This window comes from Lissotriton vulgaris, chromosome 1_1 (genome assembly GCF_964263255.1).
Source record: "Lissotriton vulgaris chromosome 1_1, aLisVul1.2, whole genome shotgun sequence".
Classification (NCBI taxonomy): Eukaryota; Metazoa; Chordata; class Amphibia; order Caudata; family Salamandridae; genus Lissotriton; species Lissotriton vulgaris.
This window is the reverse complement of record NC_141685.1, coordinates 1,170,246,582-1,170,270,849: the sequence shown is the minus strand read 5'-3', so window position 1 is coordinate 1,170,270,849 and position 24,268 is coordinate 1,170,246,582. Positions and strand designations below refer to the sequence as shown.

The 24,268-nt window shown below is 46.6% G+C and overlaps 1 protein-coding gene across 3 annotated transcripts in view; it reads left to right on the top strand.

Annotated features, from left to right (window-relative positions):
- The window catches only part of STX18 (syntaxin 18), a 705,236-nt gene that overhangs the window by 68,582 nt on the left and 612,386 nt on the right, over positions 1-24,268 (top strand). For 2 of the 3 annotated variants that reach the window (XM_086964282.1, XM_086964300.1), the window contains exons 2-3: positions 8,207-8,274; positions 17,931-18,046. In XM_086964282.1, the coding sequence (XP_086820408.1) occupies positions 8,207-8,274; positions 17,931-18,046 (184 nt within the window). The remainder of the gene's footprint in view (positions 1-8,206; positions 8,275-17,930; positions 18,047-24,268) is intronic. The other variant, XM_086964291.1, reaches the window with a different exon arrangement.

Genomic DNA, 24,268 nt, shown 5'->3' with positions numbered 1-24,268 from the left:
GTGACCTCTATGGCAGGAACAGTTTGTTGTGGGGCAGACAACGGCATGAGCAGGTTGGAAAAGCTATGGGGCCCTGCGGCCCATGTCTATGTAGGGCAGCCCATTGGTGGGTGGAATGTGGCTGGGGGGAGTCTAAAGAGTGGGGAGTGTCACGCTGTAAAAGAGTTTGGATCCGTACACGAAGAAGAAACCGCTGATGTCACTGGGGAAGCTGGAAACAGTGCTGCAAGACGACAGGCTGGCAGCACTGGTGGCGGTAGGGGGATAACAATGGCAGGCCACAGTAATAAAAGGAAGACCCGGGAGAGCCGGGAAGGAGGGCAAACTAGCACTGCCCGCTAGCAGCAGACCTCTGCTTCTCACACCTCGCGTGCCGCTTCACAACGCACTCAAAAGTCACACTTAAAAACAGTCGACTGTTTAAACAAAGTAAAAACCAGAAATGGTTCCTAGTCACTCCCCCTCTTCCCACAGGCTTCTTGCTATAAATCTCCCTTTCTGCCCTATTTATAGATACGTCCCAGACGGGGCCAGGGCCGTGGTAAAAGGTGTGCACGTGTGTCATGGGTGTAAATGTGTGATATCTCTATCATGGGGGACGTGGAGGCAAAGAACGAAAGAACAAGCAAGCCAGAAGCTATCTGGACGCATTAATCAGTAACTTACGGAATAGTGGCAACAGCAAGCAAATAGGCCGTGGAGAAGCGAGGGTGAGGGGAGGTGATGTGGCCCGCTGCCAGGCCGGTTGACCTTGAAGTTAGGAAGCCGAGTTCGAATCTCGGCAGCGAGGCTGCAACGTCCTGTGATTCTGGGCAAATCACATAACCTTCCTATGCCAAACTAAATGCACCTTTCCACGGGCACCCAGAGACACTCGTGAAAATGCGGGCATCCGCTTCAGACTATTTTTCTGTTTTTCGAAAGCCCACCAACTCCGGGTCTGCCCTGCATCGATGCGCAGGAGAGTGTCCAGAGAAGAGCTTTTAGTGATGGTTGTGAAGGCCTCAACAGGTACTTTGTGGCAGCCATTGAAACTCTTATCTCAGCCTCTGCCACAATAGCGAGACCAGAGGGGCCGCTAGGAAGACGAGAAGGATATTCCCTGATGATGATACATTTCACTCCATTTTTGGATTTTTTTTTTTTTAAAACACCACGAACTCGACCCGAAGATATCAGAGCGCTTTATACAAGAATCGGTTGCGTTACAGACTAACACGTTCAAAGTTGTAAAGCGGATGGTTGGGGCCCAGCGCCGGTGGATTTAAAATAAAGTGTTTCAGTGCATGTAGACTTGTCTCCTAGGCCCGAGTCACACCAGAGCTGGCTGGTGTCAGGTAGATTAGAGATGGAGCAGCGCTAGTCACCACAGAGAGAGCGGTAAGGCGTGTCCGTGAAAGGAACTCTCGGGGCATGGATTAACAAGACATGCGCGTGCACTAACAAAAACGAAACCTATCTTGGGGCGGGACTTCCGTCTTGTGAAGCCCGCGCCCAAGGAGGGCCTGGCCAGAGGAGCGGTGGTGACGCAGGCATCCCATGCCCGAGGGAGAGCCCCGCAGAGGCTGCAGATGTCCGTTGTACGGCTGAAATGCCAGAAACCGGTCCCCGGTAGCTGGTTTCCTTCCCAGTGAAAGAATTGGCTTGGTAGTTTGGTTTGCCCTGTTCCCATGATACACTGGGCCAGGGACAGACTAATTTGCATATAGCCAGGTTCTGAGCTGGGATGGTGCAGTGAGCTAAAAAACGGTGTTGGACTAAGCCCTGATCTCTTGACTGGGTGAGAGTATTCTGCTTAATTCAGAAACTCTGTCCATCACCACCCCCTGTTGTTTAATTATTATGCAGATGTCCGGAGTGGCGGTAAGTGGGCCTTAGTTGTAGGGGAGCGGCTGGGTGGGTGGGGGGGTCTTGGTGCTCTTGTGTGTGCGCGTGTGTGTGTGTGTGTGTGTGTGTGTATGTGTGCGATGGCGGGGGTGTCTGTATGTATGTATGTGCGCTTGTGTGTGTGTCTCTGTGTGCGCATGCGTAAGCAGGGGGGGTGTGCCGGTGTATGTTTGCGCTTCCCAGGAGACAGGAGATGGCCACAGCGCGCGCGTGGCCCGCTCCGATCCTTGCTCCTATCCCATGCGTGTGGCCAGCTCTTGTCTCCTGAAAAGCTGCGTCCGTCACAATAGGTCTCTGGCGAGACCGCGTTTTCGCGCGATTAACGTCACGAGACCTAAAAACGAAATTAGCAGTAATTCACTATCTGCACATGCCACACACACCAGTGCATGGCTTTCAAAGACACTGCACCCTGCCCACAGGGGTACCTTGGGCCTACCTTAGGGGTGGCTGACATGTAAGAAAAGGGAAGTTTAGGGCCTGGCAAGTGGGTGCACTTGCCAAGTCGACCTGGCAGTTCAAGACTGCGCACAGGCTCTGCAATGGCAGGCCAGAGTCACATTTACTGGCTGTTTGGGTGGGTGGCACAATCCAGTGCTGCAGCCCACCAACAGCATTTGATCTACAGGCCCTGGCACACGCAGTGCACTTTACTAGGGACTGACATAAATCAAATAGCCCAATCATGGAAACGCCAATCTATAACATATTGTACCTCAGGAGCATTTGCACTTTACCCCTGATCAGCAGTGAGAAAAGTGCGCTGAAACACTAAGCCAGCACAAACAGAGTCAAAACAGGGAGGTCAGAAAGCAAAAACTCAGGGGAAACATGCCAAAAGATGCCAAGTCTAACCATGAGCAATATAGTAATAAGAGCAAACAGCTTAATGAGGAACTTATAATGCAGGCCTAAAAATACCTAATGAGTACCAAGCAAATCTTGACCAGGGGAAGGAGTGTACACATCATATGCAAAACTGAGCAATACAAAGGGAAGGAAACTGAAGAGCAGTCAAATTAAAAAGGTTATTGGATCTGAGTCTATGAAAATGTCAACAGTCTGAGGAATAAAATAAAGCTGGTAATTACTAAGAAGAATTATGCAGCAGTTGCAACGATGAATAGACACACACGGAAAATGCAGGTTGAGCCCATGTTACAGGGAGATATTTTGTGGTCCCAGGGTACTGGACTAGGGCAGCTTAATTTGTGGGGGTGCTTCTACAAATATGAAAAAATACATGTGTAAACAACAGAAGTTGAATCAGGCTTGTTTGCACTTTATTGCCAGGAAACCACTTCCAACATGAAGTGAAAAAGAAACACTTTAAAATTGAATAATGAACCTGGAAGTCTTAGCAAAGACTTGGCATTTAAAGACAGATTTCTGGAGTGAAGAACAAACTCATGCAATGTAAATATATTTTAGATCAATGAAAATGCAGAGAAAAAAGAAAGCCCTTTTAAAATGCATTAAGCACTATAGCCTCAGCCAAGGATCCTAGATAGATGGCTGAGGGGTACCACACATTTCGTTTCAGCGAGGTAGTTCGACAAATTGGCTGTGGGCAGATCATTTATACTTTTTCAATGATGAACCATTGACCACAAAATCACAACATTATCAGGTGCTTTGACCGCATGACGCACTTTGATCAATTCTCGGAAATATTTAGGGACAAAGAACTGACACGCACACTACGTTATGTTTGACCATGAATCATAATGAAATTGAACATCTTTTGAACAGGATTTGCGTCACTTCAGGGAAATTTTTATAAGAAAGCAAAACATTTAGAAAGGTATTGGGCATATTCTCACGCCATGTTGCATGTCTTAGTTACATTAAAGCTAGCAAAAGATACAATAATATGAAAGATTGACAGATGGCAAGTGGCCCCCACCATCAGGTATTGGGTGATGTCCCTTTTTGCTCAGGAAGTTAGTCGGATACAGTAGGCGGCAAGAGTGCAGACCCCACACAGAAGTTAGAAGCTTGAGGATGCACGCCTTCAGAAGCTAGGAGACCAATATATTACTCACGTGCTGGTCGACCAAAGTATGAGTGAAAAACAACTGTTTTGATGTACAGTAGTAGGGCTGTCACTAGAGAAGAAGTTGGGGGTGGTGGTGAACCATCCCCACATGATAAATCGTCGCCACTGTTACAAAGTGAGAACGCTGGGTAAGTACAAGAGAAGTCTTTATTTCATCTCTCCACCACCATAGGTTCCAGTCAGTTGGAGTCAGCTGTGGAATGTTCGCTCAACAAAAGCATGGCATGTGCCAAATGGGATGGAGGGCCTTGGTTATGGCTCCAGCACCTGTGAGTACTGTGATTGAGTAGAAATGTAAACTTTAGACGGAACGGTAGATAAACAACATGCTGGCTATTTTTCTGATATTTACACTCATTCGCTGTAATAACTTTCCGTCCTTTTGGTCCAGAGTTATATATTGATGTCATCTTACTGTTAGAAGGTGGTTCTGACACTATTGGCTGGCCGGGTTTTTCGTTTTTTGAGCACCTAATTGTTGAGCTTTTACTGTGGGGGAGCCTCATAAGTTGGGACTCGCCCACAGTGAACTCAGAATGAAAGTGACTGCATGGGGATTTTGCTGGTGTCCCCCTGGCTTGACCAGGCCACTGTGCAGCAGCTGGAGTAAGGAGCACCGGGCTGGTTACATGCAGACACCTGTGTACATGCGTGTGCATACGTGTAGGGGCTGCGCAGGGGAGATTCCTAGTGTGCGCAGCCAAAGAGCAGGTGCAGATAGACTGGTGTGGCAGGACTTATGCAGAATGGGGTGGTGACATGGAATAGGCTTTATACACTGGGAAGAAACATGCCAGAGAAAGTCAGTGTGTTTTACTATTTTTCACTTCATTATTCCCTTATGGGGATGTGGAGCCCATGGGCTAGATTAACTTTCCTAAGGCCTACAGATTCCAGACATGCACTAAAGTCCACTGTAACAGGTGTGAGAAGAAGTATTCTGCAGAGTCCAAAGTTCTATTTTTACTACTTTTGGGTCCTCCAGAAATGTCATATTTCTCTGAGTCAGCCATACCCAGGGCCTGGCTGAGGGCTGACCTCGGCAGGCTGGATTGATAACCTTTCTTCCACGAGCTAAGGCCTTCTCCCCCAGGAAGAGAAGATGGGTGGAGCTACAGGCTCATCCATCAGCAGCTATCATTGGGTGCCATGCTCCAGGCTGCACCAGGGAGAAGGCAGCCCTGGGGGGGAAGGGGCTTTTTCAGAGACCATGTGGCCAGAGACCCTGGACGACTCCATCTTGAACCAACCCAGAGGCCTAGGCAGGAAGGAGGGAGCCGGGGCAGGGAAGTGATGTGTCGCTGTGTGATAGGGCCAACAGACACTTCCTGCCAGCGCCATCCCCAAACTTTAAAAACTGTTTGCACAGGAAGAGAAGCTCTCTTGGATGTGGTCTGCTGAGGCATAAGGTGCTGGAGCCTGGCGCAATGGGCAGGTTGAAGGCGGAACCCCCTGACTGCCTCCAGGATCCTGAACAGCGCCAGGAGAAGAGTCCAGGACCAGTGCGCAGAAGAAGGGGCCTCTGTGCAGGGAGGAGAGAGGCCAAGGAGGAGAGCCAGGCGAAAGGCTGGCGCAGGGAGCCAGTAAAGACCGCCCCCTGCAGAATCCACCCTCTGGAAGACCCCTAGAGAGAAGGAGAGTGCTCCCAGTGGCTGGCAAGAGGAGGCGAAAATTGGCGCAGATCGGTACCCTGAGATATGCTCCCCAAAAGGTAGGCGACCATTGACCTCCAAGAAGACAGACGATGAAGCGCGTGGGGCTCAGCTGCTGGTCTTAAATGGGCCCGGGGTGGGTCAGGTCCCGGGGGCGGTCGGGACCCGGGTCTGCCCCCCAACAGAAGTAAAGGCGGCATTTTAACTCCTCTTGGGCTGGAACTTGTGTTCTACAGCTGGAGGAGGATTGAGAAGTGCACCATGGGATGAAGGGTGGAGTGGGGGATGTCTGGAGAAGGGCATTCCCTGGAGGTGAAGAGGTGTAATTGCACCAGAAATGCATTTACTATGGTTATTTCTTTTAGAGGGACTGAAGGTCACATGTGTAATGTGAAGTACCTGTGTAAGGTGATGTCAAAAGCAAAGTAGGGTTATGTTGTCAGACATTCCTGCTAGGGTGTCTGGCTGTATATGCATAACGCTGTGATTTCATCTGTGATGCCTTTAGGGGCTGTAATTGCAATGTATTCTAATGATTCACAAATGTGATGAGTACTGTCAATCTAAAGTGATGCTTAAACATGTATTCTTGCTGATACGCTTAGGTGAAGAACCCAGACTGCTAGCCCTTAAGATGTAGCGGTATACTTCATGGTCAGTAGGAAATGCTCAGTCAGGGTTATGTGTCACTAAGGCAGGGTTTTCACAACAATGGAGATAGAGAGGGAAAATAATAATGCTAGGCACTATGTGAGGTGGGAACTCCTGGTCCCCCAATTAATCTGAAAAAACAATAAAGGAGTAAACCCTCGTGGGTAGAGAGAAAGGTAACTCTCTTACAATGAGCACTAGTGCTCTGGTTAGCACATTTTGCCCCAACCTGTTACTGGATAGAGCATATCCTTATAGAAGACCCCTCACTCACCAACCTAGTTGGTGACATGCTTCATCATCGGGGTCCCACCCCATAGGCCGAGTGCCTACAGGGTGTGCTGCGACACCTGATTACAGTGGAGCTGGTTTCGTTTTTATGTGTACAAGACTATCAAAATTGTGTATTAAAAAGGGCCAACACTACTCACTTCAAGTATTTATTCTTGAGCGCTTGAACCCTTAGTAAAAATAAAGTGTGGCACCTTTGCCCAATTAGGAAGGCTTTGGTGTCAAAAAGTCGTGTTAAAATATATAAAAATAGCGAAAGTGTGCTATGTGAATGTGAATGTACAAAACTATTGTTTAAAAAGGTCTACATGTTTCAACCCAAACATGGATTCAAGGGTTTTCGTCAGGACCGTAGGTGATTTGAACTGGGTGGTCCGCCCACGCTAAGGAGCGTCCTGCCCTAGTTCAATTTAGAGATCGTAAATAGGGATCTCGTGCAAAAAGGTGCGTTTTTCACTTTTGAAAAAACGCTTGAAAGCGAAACTCTCGCTTCATAGGCACCAGCGTTACCAAGTGGACAGGATTCCGTTCTCTTGTCGCTTCTGTTCATCAGACCGATTAACCTACTTGGTTCTTGCTCGGCGTGCCCCGTGGAGTGTCTCCGGTGTCTCCGGTGCCTGTTTGCCGGTAATGTGAACACTTCCATCTGGAGAAGGGCATTCCCTGGAGGTGAAGAGGTGTAATTGCACCAGAAATGCATTTACTATGGTTATTTCTTTTAGAGGGACTGAAGGTCACATGTGTAATGTGAAGTACCTGTGTAAGGTGATGTCAAAAGCAAAGTAGGGTTATGTTGTCAGACATTCCTGCTAGGGTGTCTGGCTGTATATGCATAACGCTGTGATTTCATCTGTGATGCCTTTAGGGGCTGTAATTGCAATGTATTCTAATGATTCACAAATGTGATGAGTACTGTCAATCTAAAGTGATGCTTAAACATGTATTCTTGCTGATACGCTTAGGTGAAGAACCCAGACTGCTAGCCCTTAAGATGTAGCGGTATACTTCATGGTCAGTAGGAAATGCTCAGTCAGGGTTATGTGTCACTAAGGCAGGGTTACATATTTTAATTGCTTGTTGAGATAATGGGGTGGGTCGCCACTGGGATGGTGCCAGTGCGCAGGGCCCTCGCTCCAGGTTATGTTCAACTAACTGCATTGGGGCAAGATGATGTGCATACATGAAAGTGGTGGTACTAGACCCCACCCCTCCTGAGGGAGGGGAAAGGAGGTGTTATGCAATGTCACAAAGTAATTCTAACAGCTGATGTATATTTGTAAATTGGTGCATAGTATTGAGTAGTGTGTGTGTTTAATAAATGTACCCTTACTTTTATAAAGCGAAGTACAGACTGGACAATCAATTATTGAGTGTTATTTCTGCGCAGCTGTAATGGCGATTACTAGCCCACACCACCTCCCTTGAGTAAGCCTTGGACTGCTCTGCAACACTACCCTCTGAGAGTCAGGCGCTGTCCTAGGGTGTTTGGTTCCCAGTGAAGGACAAATGTGACATGTTATTCGTGCAGGCCTCACAGATGCTGCCTCGTTTTCCAACACTTACCTTGTAGAAGTTTACTTCAAAGTGAAAGGTGAATGTGTTTCTTGACCGCATACAATTGCAGCAGTATTCTAAACGTTTAATGGAATCTTTTTTCCCAATCTAGATATGTAACATTGGAAAATTGAAAGATTTCCTTTTGGAGCACAGAAAAGATTATGTTAATGCTGGAAGGCAAGTACAAACAATCCATATGCTGTAATAATAAGTTGTGTATGACTCGCATTGAGAGAAATAAAACTGATGACCATGTTTGTCAGTTTGCCTTAGAATTAATTTTATTCCAATTTGTATCCAGCTTTTTATTCAAGTTTTCAAAGCAGACAACATCCATTAACATAACCATTTTTTTCTTTTCAAAAAGTGTATTTGTTTTTACAATCACATATGTAAATTAATTGGATATCCAAAGACTGTAAGGTGTCTCACTGGAAAAAAACGAGTCTGTCTTTTTTATGAATAATATTCAATTAAACAAACCAGGGTCCCTCAGTCAGAACCCCCAATTTCAGTCTGTGCACTTAAACCTGACGCATCTCTTCCCATTTCTCCAGGTCATTCCCTAATATGGGGTCGTTTCTGGCCTTAATAATGCAAAGTTCTTCCATTAACATCTGTGACAAAGAACCAGATAACTAATGCTGGTTTGGTATGTCCTTATTCCTAAATGTACCCTTCTTAGATACACTGTCGTACAGCTTATACTTTCTTAGGAAAATTGTGCGTTTTTTGGACAACATCAACGTCAAAACTGTACAAGACGCATTCTACGCAATGTTGTATGTCGATATAGATTCCGTATGCATTTCCCGATTCATGCCCTTATATAGGGACATTTCACATTGCCCTTATATAGGCATAGATATTCAGCCCCTATTTAAGCATAGTCCATGCTACCCAAATACAGACATGGCTACTTCCATTCGTTCATCTACGTCCCAACAAGTTCTTGGAAAACCAGACTCTTAAGCCGTTAGGGACTTCCCCTTGCTTGGATATTGATTTCTCCAAGAACTCATTTATTATGCATGAACATCTATTCCTTAGGGTTTCATTCATGATGTTCATATGCCCGGCTTTAGGTCAATACTGGCATTCTTAAACACCTTCAAGGTACAGATATACCTTCATTTGCTATGGCAAAGCACGGTGTGGTTCGGTGCAGTTCGACTACTTACTTGCACGACGCAGCTCGCCACAGCAAGTACCGAAGGAAACCACCTTCCCGGTGACACACTGAGTAGACGCTTTCACCCTTCTGCCGAGAATCCAGTTCCAGTGTTTCTGACTCCCCTTGCGGGGTGTTGGGAGATCGAGTCCAGGGAAGGAGATACCAACCTCTCTCATTCTTAGGTATGGAGCTGATTAGAACCTAGAGAAACCTTTGGCAATTCTTGGCAAAACTAAACTATAGCTAAAACAGCACCTACTACTTCCCTCGTACTAGACCTAGGTTAGGTACACTGGGGTAGGCGTATTTTAGAAGCACCAGAGTATTTTAGCCTGTGTTATTTATGTATGTATTTTTAGATAGGTCATAGCAACAGACAATGCTATTACAGTATTATTTTATATTACTGTTTACGCTGTACGCATTATATTTCGCATTCTGTCTAACGATTGTAGCAGTTCATATTTCTTGCATGAGAAATAAGACTGTTCAGTAAACCCTTTTATTGAAACGCCCGTCTCTCTATTTCTATGCAACTCTGTAGAAACTAAGCATGCACGATTGACTGAGTGAAATAGTTATCTGTTGTTTCCACAACTCTGAAGATATTATTCCGGTTCTAGGGGAAACAAAGTTGTCATGTTTATGCAGTTGTCGGACTAATCCCTTCTTGTTTATTCGAGAAAGTTTCTAGTGACCTCTGAGTTAGCTGGCACACACACAATTAAGTTTAATATACTTGATACGACTGATGTCCTATGTCAAATCTATAATGTATATTATTCCAGTGCGCAGAGCCTATTGGGAATATAGGAAGTACACTACAGCACACCATCTGGATATGTTGGCCTAAGTATTTCTAGCTCACAGTGCACAATCTTTACCCCTAACCAGGCAAGGTAATAGCTGGAATGTGCAACCTCAGAACATGACAACACTGACTCCCCATGACATGACAACACTGACATGACATGACAACACTGACTCCAGCTAAATCGTGGTAACAGATCTACAACCTTTTCGTTTGGTAACTCATGCATACCCAAAGAGATACACAAGAGATACACAAGAAATACACAACAGGGCGTTTCTTTTTTTTATTTTATTTTTTAATTGAAGCTGGGGTTTGTCAGACATAAACATTAACATATTGCAATATCATATCATACAAAAAAACTGAGAGAAAAATCTATTTTTGACAATATACATCGGATACACAGTCACTATATATACCCCACGTCCTAAACCTATTTTACATTCTATAAAAGTTAGCCAAAAAAGCAAGTAGTACATCACACCACAAACCCCCAGTAAACATTTACACAATACTCTAATCTAATGATCTAAAATCTCCTTCCACCCACCGCAATATTGCAGCAACTTCAGTCATCACCTCTGCTATTAATCAAAGTTAGTCCCCCATATTTTATTACATTTCTTAAGTCCCCCAATTCTTGCCGCATAGGTGTATTCACTTTTCTTCACCCTTTTCATCTTCTGACCTCACTCCAAGGCTAACGGAATTGAATCCGAATGCCATTTTTGTAATAACAGTGACCTTGCAATTGCCATAGCTATATATAAAAATCTAGTCACTGAATCGGTAAAAGGGAGATCAGGATCAAAGCCAAAAAAAGTTAATCTGTCGTTCACTTCCAGCTGTATATTACATTCTTTGTCCAGATACAGAAATACCTCTACCCAATACACATTGATTTTTGGACAACAGAGCATGATATGTGACCAGTTGGCAGATGGATAATTCAAGCAACGAAAGCATTGAGAAGACTGATTGGGGTACATTTTTGCAAGGGCGGCAGGAGGTCGATATAACCGCCATTTACTAAAAAATATTTACAACAAGGGGTGGTGAGGGACAGAGTCTCTGAATTAAGCAGATAGCTCTCACCCAGTCAAGAGATCAGGGCTAGATCCAACACCGTTTTTTAGCTCACTGCACCATCCCAGTTTCAGAACCTGGCTGTATGCAAATTAGTCTGTTCCTGTCCCAGTGCATGATGGGAACAGGGCAAACCAAACTACAAAAGCCAATTCTTACACTGGGAAGGAAACAAGCTCCCGGGAAAAAGCTGTCTTCGGCCCGGTTTGCTTGAATCCTGATGGTGCAATGAGCAAGGGTCTCACATCTGAGCATACCCTTCCACGCTTAGGGTGGACAAAAATATTTACAACAAGGGGTGGTGAGGGACAGAGTCTCTGAATTAAGCAGATAGCTCTCACCCAGTCAAGAGATCAGGGCTAGATCCAACACCGTTTTTTAGCTCACTGCACCATCCCAGTTTCAGAACCTGGCTGTATGCAAATTAGTCTGTTCCTGTCCCAGTGCATGATGGGAACAGGGCAAACCAAACTACAAAAGCCAATTCTTACACTGGGAAGGAAACAAGCTCCCGGGAAAAAGCCGTCTTCGGCCCGGTTTGCTTGAATCCTGATGGTGCAATGAGCAAGGGTCTCACATCTGAGAATACCCTTCCACGCTTAGGGTGGACAAAAATATTTACAACAAGGGGTGGTGAGGGACAGAGTCTCTGAATTAAGCAGATAGCTCTCACCCAGTCAAGAGATCAGGGCTAGATCCAACACCGTTTTTTAGCTCACTGCACCATCCCAGTTTCAGAACCTGGCTGTATGCAAATTAGTCTGTTCCTGTCCCAGTGCATGATGGGAACAGGGCAAACCAAACTACAAAAGCCAATTCTTACACTGGGAAGGAAACAAGCTCCCGGGAAAAAGCCGTCTTCGGCCCGGTTTGCTTGAATCCTGATGGTGCAATGAGCAAGGGTCTTCCCGGTAGCTTGTCTCCTTTCTGGTGAAGAATTGGCTTGGTAGTTTAGCAACTTCAGTCATCACCTCTGCTATTAGTCAACGCCCAAGAAAAGATGCCAAGTTTAAACGTGAACATGTAAAATGGTGGTGTTCTTGCCTGGGCTTAAATGTGACCACATGACACCCACTCCTGGGACATAAGGCAACTAAAAAAGTTTCCTAAAGTTTATACTAAAAATGTACGTACCTCTAATATAAAACCTAGCCCCTTAAAGTATTGCACTCCCTAAATAATAAACGCATATAAAAAGCAAGATTGCATGTTAAAAAAGGAAATTGAAAAAATAATAATTAAAATCACTTTATGTCTAAAACAATTTAGCAAATTAAAACATAGCCAAATTTAAAAAATCACTGCTCGAAACTGCCTAAATGTTCTGAGGAGTGGACAAAACATTGATGTTTCCAGCATCCGCAGGTGGCTGCTCTGTTGGCACCCCTCTTCCCAGTTCCATGGAACAAATATGTTCACATCCAGCCACTTAAGCTGCTGCTGAAGGCATGATAGGCAGTTTTGCATCCTCAGAAGAAGAGCTTAGCATCCCAGGGAGGTTCATAATATGCATTCCTAAACAATGGCAATCGCGCAGGGCATCTAAGTTGATGCGTTTTTAGGGGAGCCACCAATATTTCCATGTCTGTAAATTGGACCGGTTGCTGTCCCAAGCATATATGCAGGGCACACTCGAAAGTGCACAGCTGAAAGCAGAATAAAGGCTGCACGCAGTTTAGCCAGACAGGCAGAAGGGACAAACAACAGCTGTCCGTAAGTTCTTGAAGCAAAGGAATGCCAAAGGACTGTATCATTCTGTTACGGGGGGGGTTCACTCCATCTCCTACATCTAAGGGAGCTACACTCGCCTTATCTAAGTCATCCTTTTCCAGGATGGCTATCAGGGAAGGAATGGTGGGGTTGTGACCCCTTTTTAACCTTCTTGCAATGCATAAGGCACTCAAGTCTTTATGGCTAAGTTTGTCATAGCTGGAAGTTGCCTTGGTAAGGTCAACTGTCACAGGGGCAGAGCCTGAAGCTCTTCCTGTGTCAGACATGACTGCTAGTGAGGTGTAAGTGGTGCACTTACCTACACTAAGTGTTTTCCTACTGTACCTTGCTAGTGAGTTTTAGTCAGGATGTGCTAATCCCTTTAATCTACAACTACTAAGTTCAGTAGAACTTAAATATGCTAAGCTTTTGTTTATATGTACCTAAGGTACTTAATGTGATCTTTCAATTTGATAAAAAGATTGCAATGGTAAAACAACAGCAAACTCAAATCCGCACCGCTGCGCACCAATGTGAGAAGTTGGCCTGACATATGATGTTTCCAATTCTGGAACCACCTTGTATCAGTCCAAACAATCCCTTATGGTGTCTGGTTGTAAGTCAACCTCATAGACAAGCTATCTTAATGGTAGCATAGACTAAGCAGCCTTAAAGGCTAAACTCAAGAGGTCGTGTTAAGCGAGCTGTTTTACCAATCTCAATCCTGTAATATCAAATAAAAGGACACCACACAAGTATATATTATAAAAATATATGTATTTATTACTCAAAATAATCCCCAGTACTCTTTATGAGCAAAGGGGCACAAGCGTTAAATCAAAAGCACAGTATAACATATGAAAGTTGCACAATTATGGATGAGGGCAGGTGGCCACTCAAACCATATATTAAGAAAGTGGTATAAGAGATACCAATCGAACAGTGGTTAGGCCTAGGGCCTAGGGAATCGCTGGGAGCAGTCGGGACTAGCAATGCTGAAGTCGGGAAAAGCCAGCGGGATTCGGGTGCAGCGCTTAAAGCACACGCATGCACCAATGTTAAGTCAATGGTGCGTAAAAGTTACACAAATAGAGTTTAAGGATACTTCCGCTGAACCTAGAAGGACAAAACTTTAGACACAGACCCTAGAGGTGTGTACCAGTGTGGGAACACCGGCGTTGCTGAGTTACCTCACCCACAGGAAGCGGGTGCATAGGGTCGAAGTGGCGTCGGGTTTCGTCACGCAGGCTGTTGGTGCTTGAAGCTGAAGATGCTGCAGGCGATGTGAAGGAGAAGTGTCCGGTGTGATCCAAGAGTGGATCAGAGTCGTAAAGTACCTGAAAGCAGAAGGGACAGAGTCTGGGTCACTCAGCAGTGACCAGGGTGGAACCAGGATGGAACCAGGCAATGTCTGGCGCAATCAGGTGGTTGTCGAGGAGGTTCTCTCCGCTGCCGCGTGGGCTCTGGGGCATCTGCGACGTGCAGGAGCGGGTCACGGGCTGTCCCACGCAGGCTCTCACCGTCGGCGCTGTCTGCTTCAAGATCGTAGCAAACAACACTTGGCAAGAGCAATCCATGCGGAACTGGAAGATTGCTTCTCTCTCGGACCAGGAGGGTCAGAGCGGGTGCTCCTTTTCAGAGGAGCGGGTGCAATTCTGGAGCAACCAGAATCACAAGTCTTATTTAGGTTTTCGTCGGCACAGGGGCCACAAGCCAGCTGGCAATTGACCGGGCCAACGCGTTGAGCCAAAGAAAGCAGAAGGGCCCCACGCAGCACTCGTCGAGTGTAGAGGGGTGAGCTTCGGTGCAAAAGTGGCTCAGGACTGGGGCTTCTCAAACCCCGGTGTACAGCTTTGAGGGTCACTCGTGGGCTGCACGGTCAGCGTCTCGTGGTCTTTTCAAGATGGCGTGCCCCATGCTTCCGGTGGCCTCCACGGCTCTCAGCTCTGCAGGGACTGTGGATCGGGCTGTAAGAAGGCAGGCAAGCTTGATCTCGTCTATCTCTGTCGCTCGAGTTCCGGCGGGAACTGCAACAAAGCAGACGTCGAGGTGCTGGATGGTGCCTGTTTGCACAGGGTGGTCAATCCTTGACCACAAGGGAGATTCTTCAGTCTTTTACGTCGAGTAGGATGTCGAAGGGTCCAGAGTTTCGTTTCTTATGTTTCATCAGGATAATCTGAGTTGCATTGGCACTGCTCCCACTCTTATTCGAATCTGGTGGGCTGGATTACCTGCTAGGTCCTCTCCTATGGGTGGGACCCAGGAAGGGGGTGGATACACCCCTTTCCCTTTGATCCAGGCCGCGCTGGGACAGGGGCTGGTGTGCCCTAGGACCGGTTTGGCCGGATTATGCAAGGGGCAGTCTTGTGCGCCCCAGGCAGTGTCTGGTTTCTTTCAAACCTCCCTGCTACAATCCACACTCTCCTGTCTGGGGTGGTGTAACACCTCCCTGCGACAGGAAAGCCTTTGTCCAGGCCTCCTCTGCTGAGTTTCGGTCAGCAGCAGGAGGTCAGACTCGTGTCTGTGGCAGAAGCATCCATTTTGTGGATCTGAGGCTCTTTTAAAAATCAACCGTGTTTCAGTAAAGTAACAGTAAAGTAACATGTCTTCACCCTATAGAGGGGTGGAATGCTACCCCCGTAGACAGGACTGTCGAGGGGATAGTATTCCAAATCGTATGACACCTTACACAACATGTTTTGATAAAGCCAAACCAAAGTTAACATATAACCGCGAGGATTATAATCGCTCCGGTGCCTTCTCGACTCACGGGTTCACACTCTGCGACTCTGGGCAATAGCTTGCTTAATCTCCACAACGGCCCCTCGCGGCGGGATGCCTGGCTTTCACCTTGTGGATACCCTGCCGGGGTTATCTCACAGGGGAATACCAGGACGGGTTCCCTAAGCAAGCGCCGGGAAACCCTTTGTGGGTAGCTGTGCGCTATATAAGCTCAAATACATTTACATAACCGCAAGGATTATAATGCACTTATTAGTATATGGTATGGCATTATCCCGGAACCAGCTTAGGGAGTTGTTCCCGACAGCTGTAGACAGGCTCAGCTCATGCTCGAGCTCCATCTCACATTAAACCACGCACTCTGCCTCCAGGATTGATAAGGCCTTCCATAGGAGTGACTCACAGGTTTATATGTGTCCAGATATAGGTTTAGATATAGGTATACTATATCTAAGCAAGAGGTGATTACACCAACTTGCCCCAGCTGAGTGATCAGCCAGTCGTGTCAATTTAAGAACCAGCCAGGGGTGGCAAAAGCTATGCTGCAGCCCCTGGTAGGCCTTGGTGGCTCCTATGCCCAGAGCACCTATAGTGCATGGTACAGGGGCTGACAAGGGGTCCAGTTCCAATTGTGGTAAGTACCTATAGTACATGTATGTGAATTTAGAGAGAGAACAGCAGGCTGGGGGTCTGATTAGCAGGCCCACAGCCTCAGTAAGTCGAAAACCAGTGAAGAAAAAAGCAAAAATTTGGGGTGACTATAGGATAGCAGACCCTACTCTCCTACAGTAGCTCATGTGGTAGGGCCATACCCATTTGGCAGCATGGAGAAACATCTATTGCGGAACACATAAAATAAAATCAGCATTCTAAAAATTGCTAGCCGGACAAGCGGTAAGCTTCTTAAAAATGTTTCCCAGCACCCAGTGTATGAAAGATGGAATAACTCCGAAGACTGTCCAAAAGGTACTAACCAGCCCAGAGCCAATTGATGTAAAACGTGTGCTATCCCCTCAGTATTACAAATGTTAATGTGGTGCACTAACTCCCCAATATGGTGTGGGAGATTGGTGCAAAGTAGCCACTGGATCTCTGAGGAAACCTTGCAACTTGAAAAGCAAACCTCTCCCGTGCAGATCAAGGTCACTTCTTTCTAAAACACTAAGGCTTTCAGCCTGCTTAAAGCATCAAAGTTCACATTCATAATCTGTATCGAAGGCCACATTGTTGCATCCCTATCTGTACGGGTAGGTGGAGACAATACTTGTGCATAATAGGTCACAACCCCAGAAACCGCCACCAGATATGGTATTCTAGACCTTCATATTTGCCTACTTGATGCTGCTGCAAGCAGTATTGGAAGTGAAAAGTTGAAATTGGCAGAGAAATAAATCCATGCATTATCCACTCTGCACTTCCGAAACAGTAAATGGTAATTTATCTAATTTTTTAATGTGTGACATAGTGTATGTTGAGTCTTTATCAGCCATTATGGTCTGTTTTTTAGTTATATTATATGGAAGAAACAAGCTACTAGCATTTTGGTGTTTCCATGGGACTCGATCAGTCCCAGTGTGTTTTTATGAGGATGACGTTGGGGATTAAACCTTTGTTCGTAGTTAGGAGAGGTCAAGTATGCCCCCCTGGAGAGTGTACTCATAAATTATTTATATGTGCTAAGGAAAATATTTTAGCAATATCGATCGGGCAGAAACCACCCTCGTCATGAACTAGGTAAAAGGGTAAGTCCATAAAAAGGCTGCAGACCTTCTAAGGCGTTATGTCCATACATTCATATAAAATGATGGGAGCTGATGTAGGGAAAGTGTATGATGTTCCTTGGACCTATATTAGGGTACCGATATGAAATATAACAGTATATTTACCTTTATGGCCATAATGAGGCGGAATTAAGTTTTATTGACTTGACTGCTCAACTTAACTATCACTTGGGATTCAAGTGCTTATAGAGAGCAGCATAGTGATCCAGTTGAGTGCAACATTTTTTGCAGACCTGGGACACCAATGATAAACAACAGTACCTACATAGAATACTGCCTATTTACCATTCATTGATTGAGGACCTAAATAAAAGACCGCACAGAAGTGAGAAGGATGCATACAGGTGATGGGGACCCAATGAGATATATGAAGATATATGAACAGAAAGAGCATGAGAAGGACTGAGGGGGAACAGTTTTGGACATCTGTGGTTCTCAGAATTTGTCTGATAGAAAGAAAATCTATCATGCTCCAAGTATGAAACCTTTTATCTCTGATTCTGGTTACTCTTGGTTTTCCTTTCAGTCATATTGCTTCTGAATTTTCTCGGATGACTGATTCTGAACGAGATCAGATTGATCAAGATGCACAGATATTTATGAGGACCTGTGCAGATGCCATTCAACAACTGAGAACAGAAGGTAAAGTAACGGATCATCCCACAAAACCAAAATAATTACTTTGATGGATTTGTTTTTTAAAGAGGTTCAGGGGCTATTACTTCTAGTTGAATGGGGGTGAAAATGTTTTGCGAGGTTAATAGGGTGTGTTGAATGCGGGAGAAAGAGTTTGAACAATCCAATTCTAAAAAAACTGGATTCACCATAAGTACTACCTCATTGAACTGTTGATGACCTTGCTAATACCAGCTAAATCGATCTCATCAATGACACAATCCACGCCTTGTGTGCACAAAGCAGAGGTGCCCTGTATGCTCTATAAACAGGGCTTTGCTATAGACCATGCCTTATATACCTATCCCCTTGTGTGTAGTGGCCACCGTGATATAGTTTGGTTTTTTACATTTATAATGCGCGACAGCTAACCAAAAATGGTTTCCTGGCGCAAAATATGCCAAATGTCATGACTGGTTCATTGCTACACACTGTGTCCTATGTACATGTGTGAGGTGTATAATATCATGGACGTTTCTGCAACATAGTGGATCTTGAGGCATTTTTCTATTTTCTCATTGACTCTCTGTGTACTGTGTTGAAGGCATGGCAAAGACCATGTTCATGTGCCGTATATAAGGGTGTGCAATATGTCCCTGTGTGTTGTGCTCAGAGGTTTATCATACCTATATGTGCACTTCACAAATGACATGCTCAAATACTTGATATGACCCCTGCCCATTGTGCCCTGGAACAGGTTACTGTAGATCATGGGTACTCACAAACTTTCTCTCTGGGGCCAAATTTACAGTGTGGTTTGTGTCCGAGCGCCGCAGCGGTGGGGGCAAGGTCAGTGGGAGCGGGGGCGGGGCTAGAGCAACAAAAAAACTGTGACCATGAGGTTGAACACAGGTCCCTGCAGCGGACACCTTCGTCCACTGAGCCACCAGACCCGGCATACACACATCTCTCTCTCTCTCTCTCTCTCTCCCTCCCCTCTCTCTCCCACTCCTCCCCTCTCTCCCTCACTCTGACTGTCTCACTCTCTCTCTCTATGTTCCTTTTCTCTCTTTCCCTCTCCCTCTCTCTTTCCCTCTCCTCCCACTACGTTTTCCAAACAATTAACTAGGGGCTTCCAAGGGGTGGCCGTCCTCATTCACCACAGCCTATCCTTTGTCCATTGCAAGTCATGGCACGACCCATAGGTTAGGTTTATATTCATCTCTGGAACACTATATGGGGAGCCTCTTGTCCTTGGTAGCAAATACATTCCCCCTCCCCACCATCCGCTGACATGGAACATGGAGCCTTGTGGAGCGCTTGACAATGCTCTGGACCGAGATTCCGCCTGGTCTGACTGTAGTGGGGGGGATTGGAATGATGTGATGTGTTCAGTGAGGGACAGATGGTGTTGTGCAGGGTGCGCAACAGCGCCTCAAGAGTCTAAACTGATGCCCTTAACTCAAGGGATAGTGTGGTCAGACTCCTGGAGGGTGCTACCCCCTCCGACCATGAATACACGTACTTCTCTGGGGTGCATGAGTCCTTCTCTTGTATAGATTACATTTTCATCTTCGCAGTACACACCCATAAACTGGAGTCCACCGAGATTCTGCCCTGGGGCCTCTCTGACCATTCACCAGTATTGTTGCAATTGCATCCCCATTCCGATGGCGGATTTCGCCCTGGCTTCTGAAAGATGAGCAATACAGACTATACATTCATACATCCAGTGCTGACTATTATTCGCACAACCAAGGCACGGTCACGGTCCCTATAACATAATGGAAGACATGAAACCCAATTAGTAGATATTGCCTTCTGTGCTGCAAGACAGCATCAAGAGAAGCTAATACAGACTGAGACCAAATTGATTGACCTTGAGCACAGGAGTAGGGGGGAGAAGGAGATGCTGCAAGCAAGCAGCTGCTTAGTGCCCAGCAAACCTATGCTAGTGAGCTGCTGGAAGAAGCTAGACTCTACTGGCTCGCTACTCGTTGCCTGATCTATCAGTGGGGCGACAAATGTAGTGCTCTACTAAACCGTTTGTGTCAACAGTTGCTGCATCAGCAGGTTCTCCCAGATATACAAGGCTCCCAGGCAAAGCGACCTGCCCAAATGGATTCCCCTGTGAGTTCCTCAAACAAAACCAGTCCCATACTTGGCAGCTCTTAACTCTGCGGTTGAGGGTGGCCGCCTTCCACCATACTGGTGACATGCAGAGATAGTTGTCTTCCTAAAGCCAGGCCAACCACTGGAACACAATTTCTCTTATTGCCCGATCTCCCTCAAGGCACACGTGGCCTGAGGACCTGTTTCCAGTCTACGTATTGTGGTGCCATCCCCCCCCCCCCCCCCCCCCACTATTCAAGCCTACCGTGTGGCCTCAAACACTTACTTGTCCTTAACAATTGGTGGTATGGTGATAGGAGAGACCCAGCATATGCTGTGGAGCGCTGGTTGATGGGTGCCAGTTAAATACATACGGTGCAATATTCTGGCTCGACGCTTAGGGAATTACCACCTGCAACCAAAACGGTTTTCATGACCTGGAAACATGCACTTCGCACAATGGGGTGGTGGGGTAAACTGACAAGGGAAACCCCCCTTTGGCATAAGGGCCAGCTGCTACAACGGGCGCAGCTGTCTGGATTTCGGGGTTGGGAGGCCATTGGGATCGACACGGTGGGAGCTGTCATGTGCGTGCAGATTATGAAGTCCTTTCAGGAGCTCCAGGCTGAATATGTTATGCCCCACTCACTAATTTATAGATCCCTCCAATTCCAACATGCTCTTTCCCCGTACTTCACTCAACAGCAAGTTATACCCGAATTCAACCCTACAGAACCTGAAGTCTTTATGGGGGACCTGGGGGATCATAAAATACCCCAAATATATCATACACTTTATTTATTTTTGCCATTTGTAGAGCACACTGTAACCCTACGGGCATCCTGGCGCTAAGACAACATACGGACCAGACAACGCTAGGCAGATATTAGATACAGAGTTAGAGACTCAGGGGGCGGGCTTTAGGAAAGAGCCAGGTTTTTACTTTCTTGCGAAAAAGCAGCAGGTTCCGTGGTTCCTGATATCCAGGGGCAGGCTGTTCCAGAGACGGGCAGCTGCCACACTGAAGGCTCTACCTCCCATGGTTGCCCTCCTTGTCTTTGGTACCCTGACCAGGTGGGCAGATGCGGAACGAAGATTGCGATTGGGTACGTACCATTGGAAGCTGGCTTGGATCGGCTTAGGTCCTTGCCCATGAAGCGCCTTAAACGTTACTCATAAGGATTTAAACAAAATCCTTTGTGATACTGGAAGCCAGTGAAGCTCCGCTAAAGCCTGTGTTGTTGACGATTGGCGTGGTCGGCTCAGGGCGAGCTTTGCAGCTATGGTCTATACGCTCTGGAGTCTGGCAATCAAATACCCCAGGGTTTCCAAAAGTAGGGCATTGCAGTAGTCAAGAATACTTAAAATAATGCTCCTGACTACTGTCGTTCTTGCCTGGACCGGCAGCAAGGGCAGTATTTTGCACAGTCCTCGAATGAGGGTAAAGCAAGCTCCCACTACTTTATTTACATGTGACTCCAGGTTCATTTTTTCATTGAAACTGACCCGAGGTTCCGTACAGCACTGACTGGTACCAGTGGGTGGTTTCCATTTGTCGGCCAGAAATCATTTGGCAGTCCTCTGAATATCTTCCCTACTTTACAGTGAAGGATCTCTGTCTTCTCCTTGTTAAATTGGAGAGAGTTGCCTTTTAGCCAATTGGCCATTTCAGACAAACAGGCGTGAAAGCTTTCCAGTGAGTCTGCTTGCTTTCCGCCCAGGGAGACAATGAGCTGGGTATCATCGGCGTAATTGCTCACACAGATGTTATACCTTTTGATGATTCCCAGCAATGATCGCAAATATACATTAAACAGAATCAGGCTGATGGACGAACCCTGTGGAACTCCATATTCGTTTTTTTTAAATTGCGACTGGTAAGGAGGAAGCGTTACTGCTTGCCACCTATCCGATAGATAGGAATGCATCCAACCTAGTGCCACCCCAGTTACACCTAGGGATTCCAATCTTTTCAGAAGGATGTCGTGGTTAACCGCGTCGAATGCGGCGGACAGGTCTAGCAAAACCAGAGTTGTCCGCTCGCATTCGGAGGTTATGTAAGACGGTCACCAGGGCTGTCTCTGTTCCGTGGCCTGGTCGGAAGCCAAATTGCTCCTCCGCCAGCTTATTGTTTTTCTCCAAAAAAAGGGACAGCACCCTGCTCCCCACACACTCCACTATCTTGGTCAGGTAAGGCAAGAGGGAGATGGGCCTGAAGTTTTCATAACCACCCGGATCAAGAGTGGGCTTCTTCAGCAGAGGCGTTATAATGGCCTGCTTCCAGCTCGATGGTACCAGTCCATTGCTAAGCGATTGGCAGCACAGTTGGTACAAAATGGAGAACAGCTCGGTTCCGAGTTCCTTCAGTATTTTATGGGGGATAGGGTCCAGAGGAGATTCAGATGAAATTCACAAAGTTGTTCGGGTAAACTCCTCTTCCGAGGGAATCGGGAAACTATCCAGGATGACCTATGGGGCAGTTACCCCGGTGTCCTTGTCACCGTTGTCACCCCTTTCCCCCTCCAGCTGATCTAATGGCCTAGGAGTTGTTGACTCTTTCAGACCTTCCATGATCGTGTTGACCTTTTCTAGGAAGAAATGATTCAAGCCATCACACAGCTCCTGTGTTGGTTTGACATTACTGTTGATAGAGTCGGGTGAGACATATCTCTTACGATCCTAAAGATATCCCTAGATTTATTAGCACTATTAAGGATGGTGGAGGCAAAGTATTCTGTCTTGGCCATGGCTATTTCATTTTTATATTTTATTACAATAAGCCTCCAGCTGGCTTTCTCTTTCTCACCATAGGTCTTCCTCCTGTGTCTTTCGGCCATCTTGCAGGCCAACTTCAGGTTTCCCAACTTCTTACCAGGGGGCCAAGGGATTCCCTCTTTTTTTAATATCATTTAGCGGGGCGAGTTGGTCTATCCTCCTGGTGAGCTGCTCACAGAGAGCAGTATAGTTCACTGTGACTTGCTTCTCTGGATCAACCAGGGAACCTAGATCGAACAAAGGGCCCGTTTTTGACATTCTCAGCAGGCCTTTCCAGTCTCTCCCCTGGAAGGTCCTTTCGAGCACCTTGGCGGATCCCATCTGATTTAGGATATCCAGGCTGAAATTGACCAGATGATGGTCCGTCCAACCCGCTACCATTATGTTCCCCATTGTGACCAAGCCTTCCTCCGCAAAAATCATGTCCAGAACTTGCCCTTTCGTGTGTGTAGGTTTAGACACCCATTGTCTTAGGCTCAGATTATCGCAGGACTGGAACAGGTTGTTAAATGCTGTATCCAGCCTTCCATTGGCCCGGAGGTTCAAATCTCCAAGGACCAAGAGTCTGGTATGTGTGAGGGCCAAGTTATTGATTGCATTAATCCACTCGAACTGTTGTTGCGCACTCATTGCTCCTGGTGGTCTGTCACAGACCATGCCTGTGAGGGGCAGCCCTGTCATAGTTTTAATAGAGAAACCGGGGAGTTCTGCGCCAAATACATCATCAATGTCTAAAGGGGTAACATTGAGCGTGTCTCTAAAGATGATACCAGTGCCACCTCCCCTCCTCCTGGATCTGGGTTTATAAGGGCTCTATATCCCACTGGGCATGCCGGGTCAAACTCCATTTTCAGTCCTTCCGTGGTCCAGGTCTCCATCATAAATAGCATGCCTAAACTATGTGTCTCCACCAACAGTTGTATTTCGGTGGAGTGTTTAGGGAGCGATCTTACATTAAGCAGGCCACAATTGAGAGCACCCTGCCTCCGAGGGCCAGGGGGAGTCCCAGAGATATCGCCTGGCATATGTATGTTAGATTCCTCATTGTGTCGAGTGTGGTTATTGCGGTGCCTAACTGGCAATTGTGAGAAAATGGTGGTTTGTGGGAGAGGTAGTAGACAGTCAGAGCAGCAGGTTACTAATCCTTCTCGGTACTTGTCAGGTGACAGCCGATGGCAGAATACCTCTGCATGCCCCGGGTTTAGATGCAATAGAAGGTCTCTGGAGTAGCATAGCCTTCCTGGGGCTAGAGAGCCAGGGGGACTGGCCCTGAGCCCAGGCCGAGCGCAGACAGGCTTGCCTTTGGCGCGCCTTCGGCGCGCCGGCTGCGCGCGTCCGGCAACCCATCTGACTTTAACCCCA